The sequence below is a fragment of the Lycium barbarum genome, chromosome 2 (assembly GCF_019175385.1).
Source record: "Lycium barbarum isolate Lr01 chromosome 2, ASM1917538v2, whole genome shotgun sequence".
Classification (NCBI taxonomy): Eukaryota; Viridiplantae; Streptophyta; class Magnoliopsida; order Solanales; family Solanaceae; genus Lycium; species Lycium barbarum.
This window is the reverse complement of record NC_083338.1, coordinates 87,503,777-87,528,873: the sequence shown is the minus strand read 5'-3', so window position 1 is coordinate 87,528,873 and position 25,097 is coordinate 87,503,777. Positions and strand designations below refer to the sequence as shown.

At 37.0% G+C, this 25,097-nt stretch overlaps 1 protein-coding gene across 1 annotated transcript in view; it reads left to right on the top strand.

The window, feature by feature from the left end:
* The window catches only part of LOC132626612 (probable polyribonucleotide nucleotidyltransferase 1, chloroplastic), a 94,323-nt gene that overhangs the window by 63,470 nt on the left and 5,756 nt on the right, over positions 1–25,097 (top strand). Inside the window, 4 exon segments of the mRNA XM_060341534.1 lie at positions 6,513–6,691; positions 6,877–7,060; positions 18,706–18,753; positions 18,885–18,957. Coding sequence (XP_060197517.1) covers positions 6,513–6,691; positions 6,877–7,060; positions 18,706–18,753; positions 18,885–18,957 — 484 coding nt within the window.

Genomic DNA, 25,097 nt, shown 5'->3' with positions numbered 1-25,097 from the left:
ATTCCATGGGACATTGGCTAGACTCCTCGTTTGGAATCTTGCATGCTGAACCGTTTCAACACTTTGTTAATGTAGGTACTTTTACTCAGACCGATTAACCTTTTACATCTATCTCTATAGATCTTTATCCCAAGGATATAAGCAGCATCTCCCAAATCCTTCATTGAGAAACAATTTCCTAACCACATCTTAATACTTTGCAAGACAGGGACATCGTTCCCAATGAGTAATATGTCATCGACATATAACACAAAAAAAACTATTGCGCTCCCACTAACCTTCTTGTATACACAAGGTTGATCTTCATTTTTGATGAATCCAAACTGTTTGACTGCTTCATCAAAACGAAGATTCCAACTCCGAGATGCTTGCTTCAATCCATAAATGGATCTTTGAAACCTTCAGGTTGTGTCATGTACACATCCTCAAGCAGATTCTCGTTAAGGAATGTTGTTTAACATCCATTTGCCATATCTCATAATCATAGTATGCAGCAATGGCAATGAGAATCCTTATGGATTTAAGCATTGCGACTGGTGAAAAGGTTTCATTATTGTCTATACCATGGGTTTGTCTGAAACCTTTAGCAACAAGTCTAGCTTTGTAGGTATGCACTATGCCATCCATGTCAGTTTTATTCTTGAAAACCCATTTGCACCCAATGGTTTTTATTCCTTCAGGTGCATCAATCAAGTTCCAAACTTGATTGTCGTACATGGATTGCATTTCAGATTTCGTGGCATCTTGCCATTTCTCGGAATCTGGACTAGACACAGCTTCTTGATAGGTAGTAGGCTCATCTTGATCCATGAGCAATACATCACAACTGTCTGTTATGAGAAATCCATATTTTTGCGGCTCATGTCGTGTCCTATTAGATCTGCGTGGAATTTGTGTCTCTTGAACGGGATCCACAACTGGTTGTGGAACCTGTTGAGATTCCATTAGTGGTTCCATGCTATCTTGTGGTTCTTGATACTCCTCAAGAATTACTTTGCTCCCACTGGTTTTTTTTTGAAATAAATTCTCTTTCCAAAAAGGTACCATCCGAGCAACAAACACTTTGTTTTCGGAGGAATTGTAAAAATAATATCCTGTAGTTTCCTTAGGATATCCCACAAAAAAACATTTCTCAGATTTGGCTGCTAACTTATCTGAAATTTGTCGTTTCACATAAGCTTCACAACCCCAATCTTAAGAAAAGATAAACTAGGTGTTCTCCCAGTCCATATATGATATGGTGTATTTTCGACCACTTTGGTTGGAACTCCGTTCAAAGTGAACGCTGCTGTTTCTAAGGCGAAGCCCCAAAAGGACGAAGGAAGATCTGCTTGTCTCATCATAGATCGAACCATATCTAATAAAGTTTGATTCCTCCTCTCGGATACACCATTTAACTATGGTGTTCCTGGTGGAGTTAGTTGTGATATAATTCCACAATTCTTTAGATGGTCATCGAACTCTCGGTTCAAGTATTCGCCACCTCGATCGGATCGAAGTATCTTAATAGTCTTGCCAAGTTGATTTTGTACTTCATTCTGAAAAACTTTGAACATTTCGAAGGATTCATGTTTATGTTTCATTAGATATTAGATAGAGATAGCCATATCTACTGAAATCATCGGTGAATGTAATGAAGTACTGATATCCACCCCTAGCTTGTAGGCTTAATGACCGCATACATCACCATGTATTAGGCCTAATAAGTCACTAGCCCTTGCACCGTATCCGGTAAAGGGCTGTTTTGTCATCTTGCCAAGTAAACAAGATTTGCAATTATCAAATGAATCTAAAAGTCCATCTTGATGGAGTTTAGAGATGTGTTTCTTGTTTATGTGGCCAAGACAGCAATGCCACAAATAGGTTGGATTCAAATCATTAGGTTTGATCTTCTTAGTAGTTATGTTATAGATTTCACCTTTGTTAGGTGGTTCTAGATTTAAGATGTAAAGACCAACATATGAATCAACAATACCATAAAGCAAATCATCATAATAAATGGAGCATCTCTTATTCTTAATAAGAAAAGAAAAACCTTCATCATCCAAAACAGAAACGGAAATAATATTCCTACTCATAGTAGGGACATAAAAGCAATTGGTCAACTCTAACAAAAGCCCATTGGGCAAAACTAATTCATAGGCTCCTACAGCTACAGCAGCAACTCTTGCTCCATTGCCAACTCGTAGGTCTACATCCCCCTTTTTCAGCATCTACTCCTTTTGAGTCCCTGCACGTTTGTACAAATGTGAGATCCACATCCATTATCTAATACCCAGGAAGTAGAAGTAGACAAATTAATTTCTATAACATAAATACCTGAAGATGTAGAGTTTCCACTCTTTTTCTTCTTCAATTCCTCCAAATAGAGTTTGCAGTTCCTCTTCCAATGACCTGGTTCATTGCAGTGGAAACAAACTCCTTTTGGAACTTTCTCCTTAGGCTGAGGTTTAGCCTTTGCTTGCACCTTAGGCTGATTGGAAACTTTTGCCGCCTTGTTGCTTTTCTTTTTCATCCCCTTTCCCTTGTTAACCATGAGTACATGCTTAGGGGCTTTCTTCACACTTTGCTCGGCCGTTTTAAGCATCGCATGCAGCTCGGCAATGGACTTCTCCATATTATTCATATTGCAGTTCATGACAAACTGTGCAAAACTATCAGGCAATGAATTTAGGATCAAATCCGTGGAGAATTCCAAGCTAAGTGGGAAACCAAGCCTTTCAACATGATCAATCAAGCCTTTCATCTTCAAAACATGAGGGCTAACTGATGCACATTCAACCATCTTGCAAGAATGAAGGGCTTTGGTAGTCTCATACCTCTCTTGCCTTACATGCTGTTGGAATGTCTCCTTGAGATGGACACTCATCTCATAGGTAACCATGTGTTCCATATCCTTCTGAAGTTCAGGACACATGGGGGCCAACATTTGACGACCAACATCGATAGCATCATCAGTATGTTTCCTATACTTCTCTTTTAGATACCTAGATGCATCAGATGCAGGCTCTGCAGGGATAGGTTCATCTAGAACATAAGACTTCCATTCTTGCTTGAGAACAATTCTCAAGGTTTTGAACCAGTCAAGGAAGTTATGCCCATTTTCTTTCAGCTTGTCCTTCTCAAGGACAGATCGCAGTGATAGTGTGGAATTGTTATTTGAAGCCATTGATCTACATCAAAATATGCACAATTTAGTTATATTTTCATGAAAGCTCCCACCATTTAATATCCCAAAATATTAATATAACAATTACAATAATTGCAAAAGACATAGTAGGCTAAAATCCATATTTCATATAATTGTAAGGCAGCTGTGACTGTCACTCAAAATCAAATATTTAGGTAGAAAACTCTTTATCAATTACATCACATGTAACTTTTAGATATTTATGAGATTTTGACATCATATGTCCCCGTCATGTTATAATCTCATGTTATGCCTTAGACTCAAAACCATGTTGATAGCCTAATTAAGTTTAACCATTTTAAACAAATAGGTAACACCATTACCCATCCTATTGACTATGATAATCTAGTGTAGCTCGCTTTGGCAGATCCTACATTTTAGTGATTATTAGTCTTAATAGGTGTTTTAATCATGGATGGCATAAAACTTACAATTTTGTGAGGGTATTTAATGTTTTGAATTATTATGTCAAGTATAATAATTTTATTCATACATGGCATCTCATACATGTGATTGTTTTTCAGGCATCGACATACATACAGAAATTAAATCATGCCAATTAAACATACATATCACATACACACAAAACATGGCAGTTTCAAATTGATCGAAAAACACAAGCGGCTCTAGATACCACTGAAGGGAATTCCTGCAATCTTAAGTACAGAATAGCAGTGGAATATAAAATTTATTGCTTAATCCCTATACAAGATCCATGTGTTTAAATCAATTCGACAAAGGATCAGATAACTTACCTTTTGATGTGTGATTCCTCGATATACTTTCTGCCAAAAACGAACTGTAGGTGCTGCTCGAAAACGAACCCTCTACCAGTATCCACACATGAATGATCACAAATTGATCGAAAAACACAAGCGGCTCTAGATACCACTGAAGGGAATTCCTGCAATCTTAAGTACAGAATAGCAGTGGAATATAAAATTTATTGCTTAATCCCTATACAAGATCCATGTTTTTAAATCAATTCGACAAACGGATCAGATAACTTACCTTTTGATGCGTGATTCCTCGATATACTTTCTGCCAAAAACGAACTGTAGGTGCTGCTCGAAAACGAGCGACCACCCTCTACCAGTATCCACACATGAATGATCACAAACAGACACGAAGTGCTAGCTTCGAGTTTTGGGGTATAATTTCGGGTTGCAGAGCTTAAGTCGCCTACCAGAATTTAGGTCATAGTTATTTCGAAAATAACTATGCAAAAGTTTTTTTTTTTTTTTTTTGTCTGAAATATTGCTGTCTCTCACTATTAATAGTGATACATTCATTCTAATAATACGAACCCTAGCTCATGTAGAGTTCTAGCTGATTAGGATATCTAATTAATTAAGATCCTAACTAATTAGGAGTCCTAACTTGATTAAATATTTCAGTCTTTAGATAACTGTTATTTATATTTATAGTTATTTCGAAAATATAAATATAACTCTGAGTTATATTTTAACCATAAAATAAATTTGGATTACATTATCTAAATAATGCGATAACAGAAATATGAATATATATATTCATAATATATAAATACAAATTTACTAAAATAACCCCAGTCCGTTCATCACATTCTTGATGTGCGACCCAATAGGTTTATATTACGTTGGCAGTAGAATTAATACTATATTAATTTCACAAATCATAATTGGTCTCTAGCAAGACATTATGACGAACCCAAGTAATAATAATTTAAAGTTCGTAATAACCTAATTAAATAGCATATGTCATAGTCCTTGTCACACGGTATCTAATTCGAACATAAGGCATGTATAGTGTCATCCTTATATTGTTCAAATAGAATTTCTCGATCCCTTAGTAAACTGATAAGTCAAATAATACTGATAACTCTTTCAGTTCATCTGAGCACGACCATGCATTTCTCAGTCTTACTAATCGAGGGGGCCAAAAGATATCTCTCTCAATGAGAGGGACAAATTCCATCTTGAATAATCACTATCCTCCACATAGTTCACATTATGTTCAATCATACACTTTATGATTATCCGGTTAAAGATAACATTTATGAATGTCAAAACAAAATGTTCCTTATGTATGATACTGTGATAATCTCAGGTGAGGATTAATTGACATAACTATTATGAGAATCACTTATGACACTGATTCTTGCAGTGATCCCATAACGGGTCTATCCAGTATGTTGTTCTCTAACAAATACCTATGAGTTTCATTTGTACCGTACACATAATTATCGATTAAGCTCATACTAGTCTTTTACTATTATAATCAAATTATAAATGATTAACTAGGGATATATATTATTATATGTAACATGAAAACAATATAATAATAAGAAATATAAATAGAACTTCTTTTATTAATCAAAAACATAACTAACAAATAAGGTCCATACAATGGCCTAGAGCATAACCACCAACAGACTTTACTTTTCTGATTGATGATTTAGAGGGTGTTTGGATCGGCTTTTAAGTTCTTTTCTAAATTTCGTAGTGTTTTGCAAAGATAAAAAGTGCTAAAAACACTTACTTTTAGGCAAGAAAAGTACAAAAATAAGCCAAAAGTTGGGTATTACCAACTTATGGCTTTTAGCTTATAAGCTACTTCTAAAAAGCCAATCCAAACACCCTCTTAGTTCCATATTTGGTGTAGTAATTGAAATCTATACCTTCATCTCCTTAAAACCGTGTTGGGAACTGATTCCTATAGATAACTACAGTCTACAATAGATAGTTAAACCGATAAGGAAAGTACCTATTATTGTTTTATGCTGCATGTAACTGGTGGAATAGGCTACCTTCTGCCTTGTACTCTTCAATATGTCACTGTTAGCTAAAACGTTCGTCTGAAATAAATTTAATAAGATCAAGTGTTTTTCTTTAGTGCTTTACATTTAGTGGCCAGTCTGTTGTGTAATTGCATATTACATGTTAAGTACCGTTGATATGTTTATTCTAGTTGTTTCTTGATTTTCTTTTGGTTTCTTCAAATCCCTTTTGGTTTCTTCAAATCCCTAGAAATATCTAGTGATAATTAAGCTGATATTCCTTTGTCATCAAAAAAATTAAGCTGCTATTCCTTATTTTGTTTTTTTATTCGCTCTGAATATAGTGGTAATTTTCATATACCTCTGTCACCATTTTCTAACCTTTCTTTTTAAAAAATTCTCATATGTCAAATATTGTCCTGCATTCCTAAATCTCACTGTACTTTTTCTTCTTCTATTAGCTTTAAGATGCCATTCGCAGATATACTTGCAAATTCCTGATTCCACTTGTTTTTTCAAGGAAATACTTCAATGTTGTCTTTACCTGTTGGCTTGCTTATGCAGTACTCATTTCCACCCTCGTGCATTGGTGAAGTTGGGCGGGTAGGGGCCCCATCTAGAAGAGAAATTGGTCATGGAATGCTTGCAGAGAGAGCACTAGAACCAATATTGCCTCCTGAAGATGACTTCCCTTACACTGTTCGTGTTGAGAGTACCATCACTGAAAGCAATGGCTCATCGAGGTAGAGCTCTTAAAACATGTGTCAAATATGTGCATGCATGTATCTGTAGCTTCTCTTGTCTATCTTGACTATGTTCAGTCTTATTTGAGTAACCTGAAAATAGTATGAAGGATCATCCCTTTTTAGTCTTTCCAGAGTTTGTCTTCGTTTTCCTTTCTGTGACATTTACCATTTCTATGTGGCAGTATGGCGTCTGTATGTGGTGGGTGCTTAGCTTTGCAAGATGCTGGTGTTCCTGTTAAGTGTTCTATCGCAGGCATAGCAATGGGTATGGTTCTGGACACAAAGGAATTTGGTGGAGATGGAACTCCACTCATCCTTTCAGACATATTGGGTTCTGAAGATGCATCAGGAGATATGGATTTCAAGGTACTGTTTTTAAATTGTTTCTATCATCATCCTATAACGTGTTTGTTGAAAAGAAAGGTATCTTACATTTTTATGCAAGTTCATCCATGTATCAAGGTCATTTGAATCTATCGTAATGGTTTCTGATTGAATAAAATGATCTAGAATAATTGCAGTTTAATGATTATAGCTAAACAAGTAGAGGGAGCAAATCAGATGAAGTACTGGAGCTGGTTTGATGTTCCAGAATGCTGCCTGTACTGCAAGTGTCACGTCCCAAAATACCCCCTAGACGTGATTGGCACCCAGCACACACCACCGGCCAGGCGAACCACATTTTCATATCTTAATCATAATTTTGCAGCATTAACCAAATTAAATAAGCACTCAAATAATATAATAATTAATTGTGGATAATTAGTGTCTCAAAATATTAACCAAATACTCTTGCCCAAATCCCACACTAGACCCTGGAGCATCTAAGAGAATTACAAAAGGCTTGGGTTTTTAAATCCCAAATGAAGAAAAAACATTAATAAATAAATGGTAAAGACACTTTTGGTAGCCTCCACGAACAAAGCGGCAGCTCACCTCCACCAATAGATCAACTCTAGCAAACTCGTGAGCTACTAGCTTCGTCGTCACCAATAGTATCTGCATGGACATGCAGGTAAGGAGTGAGCTATACGTAAATATAACCCAGTAAGATCCTCGACCCGCCAGTTTAAATACCCCTGGAACAAGTGTTAGAACAGGCACAAAAATTATTATGCGCATAAATATATCATTATATAACAGCAACCAAGGTCCAAACCACTGTTTATCAAATATATTATATATCTCAACACAATTTCCACTACGAACCGTCATAAGTGGCAGTTAAAGAATTAGTCAACACTATGAATCCACGGCAACATACACAATGTGCCAAATATGTCAGGAGGCATACACAATGCTAAGGGAAGCATACACTATGCCCCAATATCATCAAGAAGCATACACAATGCTAAGGGAAGCATACACAATGTGCCACATATGTCAGGAAGCATACACAATGCTAAGGGAAGCATACAGTATGCCCCAAAAAAATGCTAAGGGAAGCATACACAATGCCCCAATATCATGTCTCACAGCCGCATCACATTACGAAACAATTTATAAATAAAGTTTTAGAGTATTTGAAAATAAAGTATATGCGGCTGGCCTTAAGAACCACCGATTCTGCCAAGCACACGCTTGCCCCAACACATGGACCAGGCAGACAAAACATATTTTTAAAACGGATTTTGAAAAGCAAGTACCCAAAGCTTAAAGTCTCACTTACCTCAAATTCACAATTCAAGCACACTTCACAATAAATCAAAATGGCGTTCTCGAGTCTCCGGATTGCCTCAAACTACACAAAAACGGATTTAGAATGGTCAAAACCCTTAGGGTATACCAGTTATATATTTTTAGAGGCTTAAACGATTAAAGTCAAATTTTAAAGGACGAAAACGCCCTCTGGTCAATGTGTTCAAAACCCAACAAGACTTATGTTTTCGGAAAGGCCTTAATGAGAGGATTCCAACGATATATAGAAGTCTAAAATCCGACGCTATTTGCCCTTTCAAATCAATGATTTTAGTTGAAGAACGCTAGAGCTAAATTTTCTCAATTCCTCAAAATATCTCCATGTTTTCACCATAAAGATTCACCCATAATTATGTAATAAACTTAAATAAAAGATTAGAGTCATTACCTTAATGAGTTGGGTGAAAAATCTTTATTTTTCTCCTCTCTCTTCCTTTCTTTTTCTCCCTTTCTTCTACTGCGTTTTTTTCTATTTTTTTCTCTGTTCGGCTTCTATTGCTTTTGCTCCTGCAATTCACGTCTGACTCTCTTACTCCCTTTTATTCTTTATTTGCTTTTTATTTTCTGTTTCTTCTTTTTGTGGGCTTGGCCCACATCTCTTTTTCCTTCCTTTTTTTTTTTTTTTTCTAAAGGACCCTTTAATCCTCCTTTTCTTTTATTTTGTACCACTTAATTCTTCTATATTTTTTTTTTCTACTTTGATTAAATACCAAAATAACCCCTAATTTAATATGGGTTATTACAGTCTCCACCACTTAAAATAACGTTCGTCCTCGAACGTGTTCAAGAACTTATCAAAATTTTCAGGATATGAATACTCAGTATGCATGTACCACTCATACTATCAAAGTGATCCTTTTGTAGATAGTCCTACTATAATACTTTGACTTCAGAATACTTGTTCATCCATAACCAACAAAGTCATATGTTCGAATACAAAACTTCGTTCAAAAAGACGCAATTCGTATTTACCAGCACTATTTCAGTCTCAATAACATGGATCCGATCATAAATGCACTCTCGGAACGTATTCACATAATATAACATGTACCTCTTGCAGCATAGCAAGTCTCTTAGCTACCACCACAACCTATTGCCATAATCTTATCGGTAATACGCTTGCACCCCACAACTTATCCTTTTTCAATATCTCACACAACACTGCTAACAGTAAAAGAAACCTCTAAAAGTAGTCACTCACTATAAATTTAAGTCATGAATTTTTCTTGTTCGTAGAGAAAAGGAAACTTTACCTGCTCCAAGCTATATTTTGGTCCAACCCAACCTTATTAGGGCCTATCACACTTGTTTTCTTAATAAAATAGCATTGTCCTCTCTTGCTCAAACGACTCAACTAGAGACGATATCGATATCCTAATAAAGCCTTAAAAAACATGATTTGCACACCATACTTCCACTTAAGAAACCTTGTTCGAGCTCAATTATCGCACTTGTCTTTACAATAGATATTGAACCTTCTTCGTAAGTCAAATTTTAATGTAGCTCCACTTTTTTTTTTTGGACTGAATCATGGCTATCATTACGAATATATGATCTAAGCATGGACACGTGAAACACGAGATATGAACAACAGACAATCACAGAGGTAAAGCAAGTTCACATGCACTAACCTAATTCGATCCAAATCCCACAAGAAACAATATACCTAAGATTTTGCCTGCCGACTGAATCTCATGACTCATTTCGTATTGAGAACTTTCAAATTACTCCCTTTCATAAGCTTCAAATCACAATCTTGTTTATCACTATAACACTTTTGTCTATTCTATGCTCTCCGAAATCGTTCCCGCATTCAATGCAACCTTCTTCAAGGCTTGCTAATCAAAGTCTAGACCCAACTACTCTGATTTAGAGTATTCAATCAACCAGATAGAGCAAGACTCCAGCATTCGTATAAAACCTAAAACGACAAGATTTTCATAATAAGTGTAAACTAATATCATACACGAACTCGGTCAAAAGCAACTGATCATTAACCACTTATCAGGTAATATCCATCTGACTAGTGTTAAGACTGGGCACCCAAGGATAGCATAATCCAAGTGCCACAACCACGATCCTATGGCGAAACATATCCACCAATCTTACATACGGTAGAGCTGAAACACCTCCAAGCACTCCTACATAATGCTCTCACGTACAACAATTTTAGAAATACATCCTTATGCTTCTACATATCTCTCACATGTACAGTGGTGTTGGAACACATCCATACACTCCTACATAACATTTTCACATAACGATGCAGGAACACATCCACATGCTCCTACATAAACGTCTCATGCACTGTTACTCTTGTCACACATGACAATATTGACATCTCATGTCATTGCACTATCTCTGACACATAACACCATATAAGCTGGTATGATATATAAAAAAATAGTTTAGCTTAAATCAGGTACACAATCTCGCTAAGTCAATCAATATCACCCAAGCTACGATCACGATTTTCTGAATGAACATATAGACCAGCTCCAAAGTCTACATTGATCTATTTTTACTTTCTATTGGAGACAACCATGCATCGGAAATTTTGAGTCTCTAACACTCGTATTTAATATATTAATGATTTAAACACAAGAACAACATTTATGTACCCCAAATAACTTTTGTCAATTTTAACTCTCTTCCTGCGGCCCCAATGCATATTTGTGAATCTAAAAAGTAATAAATAAAATAAACGTTGTATCTTTTCGAGTACAAATCTCCTTAAGTCAACCACCATAGGTGTACACACATTCAACTCTTTAATTAGAATGTTACCTTTTTTTTTTTCACTATCAAGTAGCCTCGTCTTTAGAGACTATCACTAATCCCCAATAAGGTCAAGACTCTCGTATCGATCAACTGTGCATGTTCAAATAAAAACAACTGTAGCATAACACATGATAGAGCCTTAGTGTGTGTATTAAACTCTATCTTCCATCCTTTTACTAGACACCACAAGGCTCATAACGCCATGATGTAAAAAATTAAACTTCACACTTTTAACCTCAGTTGTTTAATCAATATTATCTCGGCATCTTTTTCAACCACAGCATATGCTTCTATCGACTGAGAAGATATTCGTATATGTCATTAATGAACGTAACAAATAGAGAGCTAAGGAACATTTTTTAATACCCCAATTCTCTAGTGCATGACAATCACTAGTGCATTCTCTATCCAAAAGATGTCACCAGAAATTTACACTAACCAAAATAAGTCTTGGTACATGTCTTCAGATTATCCAATCCTTTCTCCTACTACTCAGCGTATCTTGATCACAAGTCTATCTTAGAATAGCATATAACACCCTGTAACTGATGCCACATATCACGTAATTTAGGAAAAGACAGAAAGATACTTGCCCATCATATGATAAAAATTAAGTCATTTCTCTCTTAGTGATAAAAAATCTGCATAGATTCAATGTTCTCCCCAACAGACAGAAATTAAGCACCTCCGGGCTCTATACTTGGTATAGTGACCTCGTAATCACGAAATCTTGTAACTTATAATTTACTTCCCTTGACTTTGCAGTCATTCTATAATTAAAAATAAAAATATACCAGATTAATGACAGCATATCAATACCCAAGTTTTAGTCGACCTCCCTATTATATGGTATAATTAGTAGGTTCACTGACAGAATAGTCACAAACTTATTACCAACTCATATTCAAAAACTTATTAACTACTCACACTAACCCGCTAGTTAGTTATTCAACTCAGGTGCCTCGAGTTAAAGTTAAATACGACCTATATTATCGACGAGGTTGCTTTGTCTGTGGACATACCAATTGAATCCTTTAAACTCATTACAAACTCAATATTAGGCTCGACCGAAATGGAAAATGGAACGGTCTTTTTATGGCAATCAAGCTTAAGGCAAGACGAAGTTATTCAATCTGAATCAAAGATAACCTCAAGGTTAATAACGCCATGTTTTTTTTTCCCAGCACATAAACGTATCATGACTCTGAACTGTGTCCACACATGTTCGATAGACCGGCCAATAATAGTAGACTCCACCACGAAATCACAAAGGGTACATCTAAGTATCAACTTCTCTCTTTATCCTCATCTATAGTATCATCTCATTAACGTGTTTCTCATCTTCCTCAAGCTTGTGCTTTATCGAAAACAGCGTATATTAACGAAACTGTGTGAACTGGTTATCTGTGGCAATCATGTCATTTCTTATTTACTCCAACTTCTTTTAAGGTTCATTTATTTTCTTGGTGCGTGATAGTCTTTAATATTCCACGTCTTTCCCTTTAACAACTAATCAAGCCACTATACACTGAGTTTCATGCTAAACATCTTACTATCTTGTTTCAATAATTCTTATACTTAAGTCTTATTCTCGCTCACAATCTATAATTCACCGAGGGACCACTCCACGAACAAGTTGTGCATCTCATAGGGCCATTATCATGCTCATACTTAATATACTTAAGATATGTAATATTACGCCACAGTCACATTTATGACATCACCATCACGACGTTACTAATAATAGTGAATCACTTTAAGAGACATTAATCTTAGAGCCATTTAAGCACTTTCCTCAAAATATCTTTCACCATAAAGCCCAACAACTTAGGCATGGGTATGCAATTACACTTCTTACTTTCCCGCTACCTTCTTTCTCTTTACCGATAAGACTCATAATATAAAGTTATACCAACAACCCCAGATTTGGATGGTCGCTTTTACACAATTTTTTTTTTTTTACGTCATTTGACCACTTTTTTTTTTTATGACTAGGGAACCCGCTGTCTCTACCCTTTCATTCAACGATTTCTTAACGTTCAAAATTTTCACTAACTCCTGAACATTCAAAAAAAATATTTGGCAGAATTTTCTTTGTGAATAAAACTATCCCAAAGTGTACACCGGTCCAATCTCAACTACAATCAACGCACACAACATTCCATGTACTCAGTATCACTCTCAATTGCACATATGACGTTAAAAAAAAACTTTCGAACCAACCGTCACATCTAGCAGAGGAGGATATGCATGTCCTAGCTGTCTGCGGAATAAGTATTACAACAATTAGACTAGATTCAACTCAACGCACGAATAAGGAATGAAATAAGGGGAACCATCCTAGATGTTCAGTAGCCTCAAGGTCATAAGTATGGGCGCCTACATACCAATGAACAAGACTACTAAACACTGCTCCATGGACCTGGGACTTAAAGCCTAAGCTCTGATACCAACTTTGTCACGTCCCAAAATACCCCCCTAGACGTGATTGGCACCCAGCACACACCACCGGCCAGGCGAACCACATTTTCATATCTTAATCATAATTTTGCAGCATTAACCAAATTAAATAAGCACTCAAATAATATAATAATTAATTGTGGATAATTAGTGTCTCAAAATATTAACCAAATACTCTTGCCCAAATCCCACACTAGACCATGGGGCATCTAAGAGAATTACAAAAGGCTTGGGTTTTTAAATCCCAAATGAAGAAAAAACATTAATAAATAAATGGTAAAGACACTTTTGGTAGCCTCCACGAACAAAGCGGCGGCTCACCTCCACCAATAGATCAACTCTAGCAAACTCGTGAGCTACTAGCTTCGTCGTCACCAATAGTACCTGCATGGACATGCAGGTAAGGAGTGAGCTATACGTAAATATAACCCAGTAAGATCCTCGACCCGCCACTTTAAATACCCCTGGAACAAGTGTTAGAAAATACAAACACATAACAAGCACAAAAATTATTATGCGCATAAATATATCATTATATAACAGCAACCAAGGTCCAAACCACTGTTTATCAAATATATTATATATCTCAACACAATTTCCACTACGAACCGTCATAAGTGGCAGTTAAAGAATTAGTCAACACTATGAATCCATGGCAACATACACAATGTGCCAAATATGTCAGGAAGCATACACAATGCTAAGGGAAGCATATACTATGCCCCAATATCATTAAGAAGCATACACAATGCTAAGGGAAGCATATACAATGTGCCAAATATGTCAGGAAGCATACACAATGCTAAGGGAAGCATACACAATGCCCCAATATCATGGCTCACAGCCGTATCACATTACGAAACAATTTATAAATAAAGTTTTAGAGTATTTGAAAATAAAGTATATGCGGCTGGCCTTAAGAACCACTGATTCTGCCAAGCACACGCTTGCCCCAACACATGGACCAGGCAGACAAAACATATTTTTAAAACGGATTTTAAAAAGCAAGTACCCAAAGCATAAAGTCTCACTTACTTCAAATTCACAATTCAAGCACACTTCACAATAAATCAAAACTGCATTCTCGAGTCTCCGGATTGCCTCAAACTACACAAAAACGGATTTAGAATGGTCAAAACCCTTAGGGTATACCACTTATATGTTTTTAGAGGCTTAAACGATTAAAGTCAAATTTTAAAGGACGAAAACGCCCTCTGGTCAATGTGTTCAAAACCCGACGAGAATTATGTTTTCGGAAAGGCCTTAACGAGAGATTCCAACGATATATAGAAGTTTAAAATCCGACGCTATTTGCCCTTTCAAATCAATGATTTTAGTTGAAGAACCCTAGAGCTAAACTTTCTCAATTCCTCAAAATATCTCCATGTTTTCACCATAAAGATTCACCCATAATTATGTAATAAACTTAAATAAAAGATTAGAGTCATTACCTTAATGAGTTGGGTGAAAAATCTTTATTTTTCTCCTTTCTCTTCCTCTCTTTTTCTCCCTTTCTTCTACTGCGTTTTTTTCTATTTTTTTCTCTGTTCGGCTTCTATTGCTTTTGCTCCTGCAATTCACGTCTGACTCTCTTACTCCCTTTTATTCTTTATTTGCTTTTTCTTTTCTGTTTCTTTTTTTTTGTGGGCTTGGCCCACATCTCTTTTTCCTTCCTTTTTTTTTTTTTTTTTCTATAGGACCCTTTAATCCTCCTTTTCTTTTATTTTGTACCACTTAATTCTTCTATATATTTTTTTTCTATTTTGATTAAATACCAAAATAACCCCTAATTTAATATGGGTTATTACCGCAAGGGTGGCTTGGTTACTTAGAGCATGTTCGATATCTGGGAAAAGATAAAGATAACAAAATTAACCATGAAAAACAAACCGTGGAAATTTTTCTTCTTTAAAAATGTAAATATAATTAAGGGGTCGTTTGCTTACTGGTTAGGAAGGAAATTATTCATGTATAAAAATCAGCATAGCTAATACCACGTTTGGTAGCTTGTTAGTTGCTTTGTAAAAAAATTCAGCACACCTAGTGCGATGTTTGGATATCATTTTACACTCCCACATAAATAAAACAGGTATAAGTTATGAATCAATTCATGTATTAGTTTATGAGGGGAGTCATATGGAATAACTAAACTCTGCATAACTCTAACTAGCTACCAAACGGCCCCTAAGTGGTTAAGCTCGAACATACTAATGTTACATCGTTTTCCTTGTTGGTATCCTTGAATTTTTTTTTTCCTTTCTGTTTTTCCTTTTCCAGTTGTAATTAGTAATAGAAAATTGCTGCTAAGAGACTACTGATTTTCTGAAACACTTAGCAGTAAAAAGGGACCAATGCTTTAATGGTTAAATTGGTTTGGAGAAGACTGAGCAAACAAAAATACAGAGTCAAATCAGCATGCTTAGGTTTAAACCAAACTGGCAACAGGTGTATAATTGGCATTGGAAAGCAGTGTGGAAGGTCAAGTTTCCCTTTAAAGTAGCATGTTTTGTACCGTTAGTGCCTTTGTGGTTAGAGACGCTTGCTTGACACAGGGAAATTCAAAGAGAAGAGGGATGCAACTCAGTTGTAAATCCTATTTTTGAATCAGAAATCAACAATTTGTGCACTATGAAGTTACTGAGCTGCTGTGGCAAGTGTATCTTAATATTAAAGGGGTTGATCCAAAGTGTACAATAGCTGCCATGTTGGACCTAAGCTGTGACAAGTTGTATCAGACCTGGTGGTGGGACAAACCTAAGCGAGGATGCTAAGTCCTTGCCTCATTGGGTGGAGGGGCAAAAGAGTGCTGACACTTGAACTAGAGGGGGTACACTGACAGTTTTCTTAGGCTAATCCCATATTGGAATGGGACAGAAGTGTTGGGGTCCGTAGATAGCGGTTCAGGTCTCCACGTGTTTGGTACATTTTCGAATTATGGTCCAAGCGAAAAAAAATGATGGGGCACAGAAGCCTTGAGGTAGCCCAAAAGGGTTGGGCCAAAACAGACAGTTGTGCCATGTCAGACCTGGGCCAGGTCACCCTGGCTTTATTACTAGTCTTCTTAGCTTCTCTCTTAACTCTTCTATTCTATTCGAAAATTCTTAGTCTTCAGCTTTTGCAAACCTCATATAATACTATCTTTTTGCTTTTGTAGCTCTTTGACCTTCTCATTCTACCATCATAAGTCTCGTTATCGAGGTCCTGGCCCTATGCTATAGACGCACCTAAAACTTGATTTGTTGCTTTCGTAATGCAAGTTGTCATTTCATTTCACATGATATCCACATCCACTTCCAAGTCACATACTCCCTTCTTCAATAGCTTGTCCTTAAACACTATTTGGTTGGTGTGTATAGTGCTCACCACCGAATTCCTTGTTGCATGCAATCCTCCTCCTTTTGTTCCACTCTCTCGCTTCACATCCATATTCACATGTCTATGTTGCGTGATCAAAGCTTCTCCTGATATAACCGTCCAGTCTTTTCATATGTCCCTATCACTTGTTCCGGTATGAATGAAGTCTATTTGGCTGTAATTAAGTATGTCTTAGCTAAAACTAAATCTGAAGTTAATGCAAACATTAAAATATTTCTTCATTTCTTGTACTATTCCTCATATATTAAGTTGTTACAATCATAATATCTGTAATCTCTTGGATCAAGGTATCCTTATCTTGCCAGAATGTTGTTTTAGTATTCACAACTTATTCTATTTGTGGAGCAAGGTACTAATGACGTTGATTGTCTCCTTTCCCCACATTAGTTTTGGTAGAGTCCCACATTTGTTGAGGGAACAGGTTGTCATCTCCTTATATAATCTTGGGTAATCCCCGTATTATGAGCTAGCTTTTGGGTTTTACTTAGACCCAAGGTCCATTTTCATAACATGACATCAGAGTTAGACCCATCCCTATGTTTGGTTTATCCAATGGGCCCCATGTTATGTTGTTCACGCTCCAAATGTCCCTGCTGGGGAGAAGGGGTGTTTTATGAGTCCCATATTTGTTGAGGAAATAGACTAATATCTCCTTATATGATTTTGAGCGATCCTCACGTCATGAGCTAGCTTTTGAGATCAACTTAGGCCCAAGGTCCATTTTCTTAACAATTTTTGACAAGATAATCCTACTTCAGATTCTCTTTTTCTCCACTATATTTGTAAGCCCTAATTCCACAATGATTCTGACACTTATCAAAGTTCTTTATATATCCCATAGTAGCACAACTAAAAACATTTGTCGCCAATCTCTCTAGACTTTTCTTCCTGTCCTTTAGACTCTTCTTGCTGCACAATACAAAATCTCCTCTTTAATATATCCAAAATCCATTGACTTTCCTGTCAACGAACCGATACTCCAATTACCTATCAGAATGTGACTCTCCAAAGATCTAAATGGTTTATACCAAAAAAGGAAAAAGAAGCTATGTAGGACAATTAAATTGAATAAGATGGCATAGTTTAGGACAATTAAATTGAATAAGATGGCATAGTTATTTCTTTCTTCAACCTGCATTTCCGGAGTAGTTCAGCGATTGCAGCATTTGGTTTCCAATCTCTAAAGATAGTCCAAAGCTCACTTGCTGGTAAGATCTGAATGTTCCTTTCCAGATGAAGGAGCGGAGTAAGGGAGATCTTATGTATCTACAGGAGTATCTTCAAAGTTATATACTCTCATGCCCAGATGAATGCTGCTGAAATTCAACATCTCAAGTACTACCTGTGCAGATAGATAGTGAAGTGCTAGGAGCTAGTACTGATTGTAATTTAGACACTTTGGATGAAGTACCAATTACCACAAAAACACGTCAATGAAAAGTACAAAACATCTAAGATTGTTTGTCGTTTGATACCTATTCAATCAATCTACTATGCTTCACCAGCAATCAAAGCTTGGGTCAATTAGATAAATCTTTATAACTATTCGGTATTGGGGCCTACTTCATTCCGTGACTGCTTTTGCTTATAAAGAGTATGTATTTGCACGTACAAAGAGTTCTACTTCATTATTATGCTGGCTTTTGATGGTTATTTGAAAGGCATGCCACTTAAATTGTATGATTTGGATTGCACAGGTTGCTGGAAATGATGTTGGTATTACGGCATTTCAGATGGACATAAAGGTATAAGCATCATATTAAATGTTAATCAGCTGCAAGTAGTTAGACAAGTTCAAACGCCAGGAATGGCTTGGGTTTCTTTTATTTGTCTGAAATTTTCTAATGACATTTTTCTAATCTCTCTCTCGTGCCAGGTAGGAGGAATTACGTTGCCAATCATGAAACAAGCTCTCTTACAAGCTAAAGATGGCCGAAAGCACATTCTTGGTAATGATCAACTGCATGTAGTTTACTAAGTATTTTTCTCCAAGCCAGTTGTTTTACTTTATGCAATTGTGGTGTAGCACACTACCTGAGTTGAATTAGAAGATCTATTAAACGGGGAAATGAAGTTGATGTGTTAGCCAAAACATTAAGCATGAATAGTGAGGAACAAGTTCAGTCTATGCAACACATAGCACATAGCTAATAGCTACTATTGAACTACCTAAGAATATCTTAAAAATATAATATCTCAAATTTGGAAAAAAGAAAGCTGGAAATATCGGAAAAGCTCCCAGGCACATTTCCCAAGACCCTTCTCTCTCCTACTTACTAGGAGGGAGGACCACCCTTTTTCCGGTGGCCTTCAGCCAGAAATAATCCCTTCTTTCATCATCCTTCAGTGAGTTATCGCCTTCTGTGATAATCTCAATCCTCTTCTTTCTTGTCCGATCAGATGGTCAGTCGGCAGAGACATCTGGTTTGAATGGGTTGAGAGAAGTCGTAACATGATGAGAAGATCAACTATGAGTTTGATAAGCATGAGATGGATATGCTCAATTCTCAAAGAAGCTTCAAAAGATGGGAAGAATGTGATCAGGAGGTGGAAATCCAAGGAGAAATTATCTGAGATCTTTTGTACGAGGAAAACAAATGAGCATGGAAGATGTATGAGCATTCTTTTGCTGCATGGTATGGAGAGATCAGTAATTATTATCCCAGAGCTGGCTTTAAATGCAGGATGGAAAGAGATAGCATTGAAGATAGAAAGTTTCATTCAATGCCCCAACCAACAGATGATTGCTGAACCACCCAGATTTTCCAAAAAAGAGTACCCTTATGTCAGTGCAGTAAGGTAGAGTAAATGGCAAACAAATACTCTCAGAGAATCCACAGTCACTTCCAATAAAGGAGAGATACGTATCACAGAATCTCCTGGGGTTAAGGATACTGGAATCTTTAAGAGATGCATAGTTGGGTCTTTAGCTGAAGGAGAAACAGAAGTCCCCACTCTGTCAGACATCTGGAGGTGGGTTGTGGTTACATGGAAAGTGGTGTTTGGGATTAACATCTACGAAATGGCCAACAATGTGTTTCTATTCGAGTTCCCAAATAGAAACATGGCAGAACAGATCTTTCAAAAAGAATGGAGGTGGAAGAAGACCAAAATAAAGCTTCAATGGTGGAAACCTACAGCTGGATGCATACCTATGACTCAAATCGCAATAACCACATGGATTCGAGCATTGGGAGTACCTCTTCAACTATGGTCTCAGATGATTTTCACAGAAATTAGGAATCTCTGTGGCGGATGGGTTTCGACAGAAGAAGAGACTGACTTGAAGAATCACATGAAGTGGGCGAGAATTCAAATCTCAGGTGATGGTCAGAATTGTCCCAACGAAGTAGCAATAGAGAGAGATGGCATCAAGTTCTTCATTCCGATATGGGTAGAACAAAAAGTTCGCTTTGAAGTAGTTTCACCGGTGACTGATCTCGGGTCGCCGGAAGATATTGAAGCCATCGAAGAAACCAGTGGTACGAGGTCGGCTTTGGACCTTTGGGTAAAAGAGTTGCTCGTATCAGAGAAAGGACAGAATAGCATGCACTTTTCTGATAGGGCACAGTGGGACCACGTGAGGTGTGCAGATACAGCTGGAAGAATATTCAAAAAAGATCTGGGGGAACATGATAGGGAGATGGCTTCACATTCCACTTATTGGTATAAGGGTGATAACTATAGAATAGCATCCAAAATTGAAAGGATTCTGTTCTCACATGAATGGGATGATAAGTTCAGGAATATCAAGCAGTCACTGTTGCAAAGACTGGAATCTGATCACTTCCCCGTTGAATTGCAGTGTGGAGTGTGGGAGCACAACAAATCCTATCTCAAATTTGAAAACTGGTGGTTTGAGTACTGATGAGTTTGTGGAAAGAATCAGGGATTGGTGAAGCTCCTTTGTCTTTACAGGCAAATCAGATTTCATTCTGGCTTGTAAGTTCAAATCTTTAAAAGCCAAGTCGAAAGATTGGAGCAGAACTAGCCAAGGAAACCTGGGATTTCAAAAGACTCAGATTCTGAGTCAATTGGCTACACTAGATGCTGTGGTGGTGAATAGAGTGCTAACAGAGGAAGAATCAGTTTTGAAGGCATCTTTGTTGATGGAATATGAAGAGCATCTTAAAAATGAAGAAATTGCATGGAGACAAAGATCTAGGGCTCTTTGGCTTAAAGAAGGGGATAGGAACACTAGTTTCTTTCATAAGGTGGCCAATGCACATAAGAGAAGCAACAACATTGATCAGCTTGTGATACAAGGAGAAACAGTGTCAGTGGAGGATCCAACAAGAATAAAGGGGGAAATTATTGATGTCTATCTGAGTTTGTACTCTGAGTCTATAGATTAGAGGCCTTCATGCAACCTAATTAACTGTCCTGCTATTAATGAAGAAGAAAAAGCAGCTCTAGAGGGGGATTTGGAAGAACAAAAAGTGTTGTCATGCTTGAAGATATATGCCATGGACAAAGCTCTGGGTCCTGATGGCTATACAATGGGTTTCCTTATCAAATGTTGGGATGTGCTGAAGCCAGATATCATGGCTACTTTTCAGAATTTCCACTCTAATGGAATTTTTGAGAAAAGCCTCAATGCTACTTACATAGCATTAATCCCAAAGAAGACAGGTGCTAAGGAATTGAGAGACTTTAGATCCATTAGCCTTGTAGGTAGTGTCTATAAGCTGATCTCTAAGGTGCTCACAGAGAGGCTTAAAAGAGTTATAGGCAAGCTGGTGGATATACAGCAGATGGCTTTCATTAAAGATAGGCAAATCATGGATGCCATCTTAATTGCCAATGAAGCAGTGGACTCCAGAATTAAACAAGGCAAGCCAGGAATTTTGTGCAAGTTTGATATTGAGAAGGCATATGATCAAGTCAACTGGGAGTTTTTGCTGAAAGTGCTATCTTGTATGGGTTTTGGAAGAAAATGGATCAAGTGGATAAAGTATTATATATCAACTGTCAGGTTCTCGGTTCTTATCAATGGTTCACCTGAAGGTTTTTTCCCAACACATAGAGGGTTGAGGCAGGGTGACCCCCTATCTCCTTTTTTGTTTGTATTAGCCATGGAGGGCTTGAATAATATGATCAAAGTGGCAAAAACCAACAACTGGATCAGAGGCTTCGAGGTTGCCACAAGCTCAAACTCAAATGCAAACATGGAAATTACACATTTACAGTATGCAGATGACACCTTAATTTTTTGTGATGCTGATGAAGATCAACTAAAGATTTTGAGAAATATTCTAGTACTGTTTGAAGGAATTTCTGGTTTACATATTAACTGGAAAAAGAGTCATATGTTTCCTATCAATGAAGCGAATAACATGGAAGAGTTGACCAGGATTTTGGGTGGAGAAGTAGGTTCATTGCCAACTACTTACTTGGGAATGCCTTTAGGTGCTAAATCAAAGTCTATGAATATCTGGAATTCTGTGATTGAAAAGTGTGAGAAGAAATTATCTAGGTGGAAGTCACAATACATATCACTAGGGGGCTGAGTCACTCTCATTAACTCTGTACTGGATGCACTCCCAACCTATATGATGTCCATCTTTCCCATTCCAGAGGGAGTTATCCAAAGACTTACATAAAATCAGAAGGGACTTTCTTTGGAAGGGTAACCAAGATAAGAAGGTATTCCATTTAGTTAAGTGGTGTAATGTTATACTGGGAAAGAAGCAAGGTGGTTTAGGTATCAGGAACTTAAAGTTACAGAGCAAAGCTTTAAGACTCAAATTGCTGTGGAGGTATTCACAAACACCTCAACCTTACTGGGGAAGGATCATCAAAACAAAATATGGGGAAGATAACAATTGGATGACTAAGGAGGTGAACACCCCTTATGGAGTCAGCTTGTGGAGATCTATAAGAGATCTTTGGTCTTTCTTGAGGATCCATTCCACTGTTAAAGTGAACAATGGTGAAAACACTTCTTTCTGGGAGGACAAATGGTTGGGAAACACTTGTCTAAAGGAACTCTTTCCAAGCATTCATGGACTGGCAGTACATCAAGATAAGAAGGTAGCTGAGAACTGGACTGCTCAAGGATGGGACATTCAGTTTAGAAGAAACTTCAATGATTGGGAAATCAATACATTGACAGAATTTTTCAAAAACCTAGAAGAATTTAAAGGAACACAGGAAGGAGCAGACAAACTATGGTGGCAAGAAGACAGCAAAGGCATTTACAAAGTGAGCTCAGCTTACAGACTCTTGATCCAGGGGAGCCAACAAGTGCAACATTGGCCTTGGAAGCACATATGGAAAGTGAAGGTGCCTCACAAAGTTGCATGTTTCACTTGGCTGTTGGCAAGAGAAGCTGTTTTGACTCAAGAAGACCTTAAAAAAAGAAAGTTCTGTCTTTGTGCCAGATGCTATTTGCGTGGTGAAGAGGTTGAGATAGTTAGTCATCTATTTTTACATTGTAGGATTACAACCCAGCTATGGAGGATTTTTATTAATCTTAGAGGCATTGTTTGGGTAATGCCAAAAAGGATTACTCAGTTACTTTATAGCTGGGAGGAGGCAGGAGTAGGAGCCTCAGACAGAGATAGATGGAGGATTGTCCCAGCCTGCATTTGGTGGACAATATGGAAAGAAAGGAACACCAGGTGTTTTGAAGACACCAGCAGCGAAGTACAGAAGATCAAACTGAATTGCATTAAGCTTTTTTGTTTTTGGTGCAAGCAGATCTACCTAGAGGATACTGAGTCCATAATAGAAATCCTAGGTTCTTGTTAGAATTTCACTTTATGGGCTAGTTTCCTGATTTTTGTAATGATATAAATATGGTTTTCAGTACAACCTATGTACTAATTTAGTCATATACATACAACTGTTACTTTCTCAAAAACAATTATATCTCAAATTTGTCATGTATTGTGCCATTAGTATGGCTACATTCTCAAAATTCCTTCTCGGAAGCTCTGAAGTCCTCCAATACTGCCCCTGATGGGCTAAGGGAATAATAAAGGTCTCCATAAAACTGCATATTTAGCACAAGTAATAATAAGAACCTTGTGCTTTAAATTCTTTTGGATGTAAAAGTATGACTACATTCCAGAGAACTTTAAAAAGTGCTGAAATCTTCCAATACTGCCCCTGATGGGCTAAGGGAATAATAAAGGTCTCCATAAAACTGCCTATTTAGCATAATTCAATATAAGATCCTTGTGCTTTAAATTTTTTGGATGTAAAAGTATGACAATCCAATGCAACAAACGAGGTCACCCTAAAACTGCCTATTTGTCATAAATCATCAGATCCTTGTGCTGTTGAAATTTGGATGTAAGGAATGGCTACATTCCTGAAATTCATTCTCAGAAGCGCTGAAGTCCGCCATTATGACTCCTAATGGTCTCACTAAGAAGCTAAAGCAATAATCAAAGTCCCTAAAACTGCCTATTTTTCACTATGAAGCTAAAGCAATAATCAAAGTCCCTAAAACTGCCTATTTTTCAGTAAGAAGCTAAAACAATAATCAATATCCTTATGCTGTTGAAATTCTTGGATGTAAAGAATGATTTGAACACAATGAATGGAAAACGAAAAAAAATAATCATTGAAATGCAACTCTGCGCTGTTTTAGATTTATATATTTGATACCTTTATACTCCAAACTCCTAAGAAGAAGACTTATTTAAATAGTATATAGATGTTGACTTTTACATTCTATTGAAAAGAAAGAGACGCCCATGACGGAGGGCAAGCCTCTGAAGAAGGAGTGCACATTATACCTTAGGCGAATCCTACATCGGGATGAGAGAAGAAAGTTAGGGACCTTGTAAGAATGAGTTCAGAATGAACTGTTGAGGTGCCTTTTAGGTTAAAACCCAAGGAACAAATCCGTGCGGGCCTAGGCCCAAAGTGGACAATACCTTAACAGTTGAACCATGGCCGTTACAATTGCAGAAGGGAACAACCGTGTTTACACTATAACTAGTCCCCTAAAACCTATAATCAACCCCCTTCAAAAATTAGTGATATCTTATGTATTCAAACTCTAAAAGCCTCCTCTAGCTAGTATAACCCTATTGAACCTACTTCTATCCCTTATTTGAAAGATGATGTTGTGTGG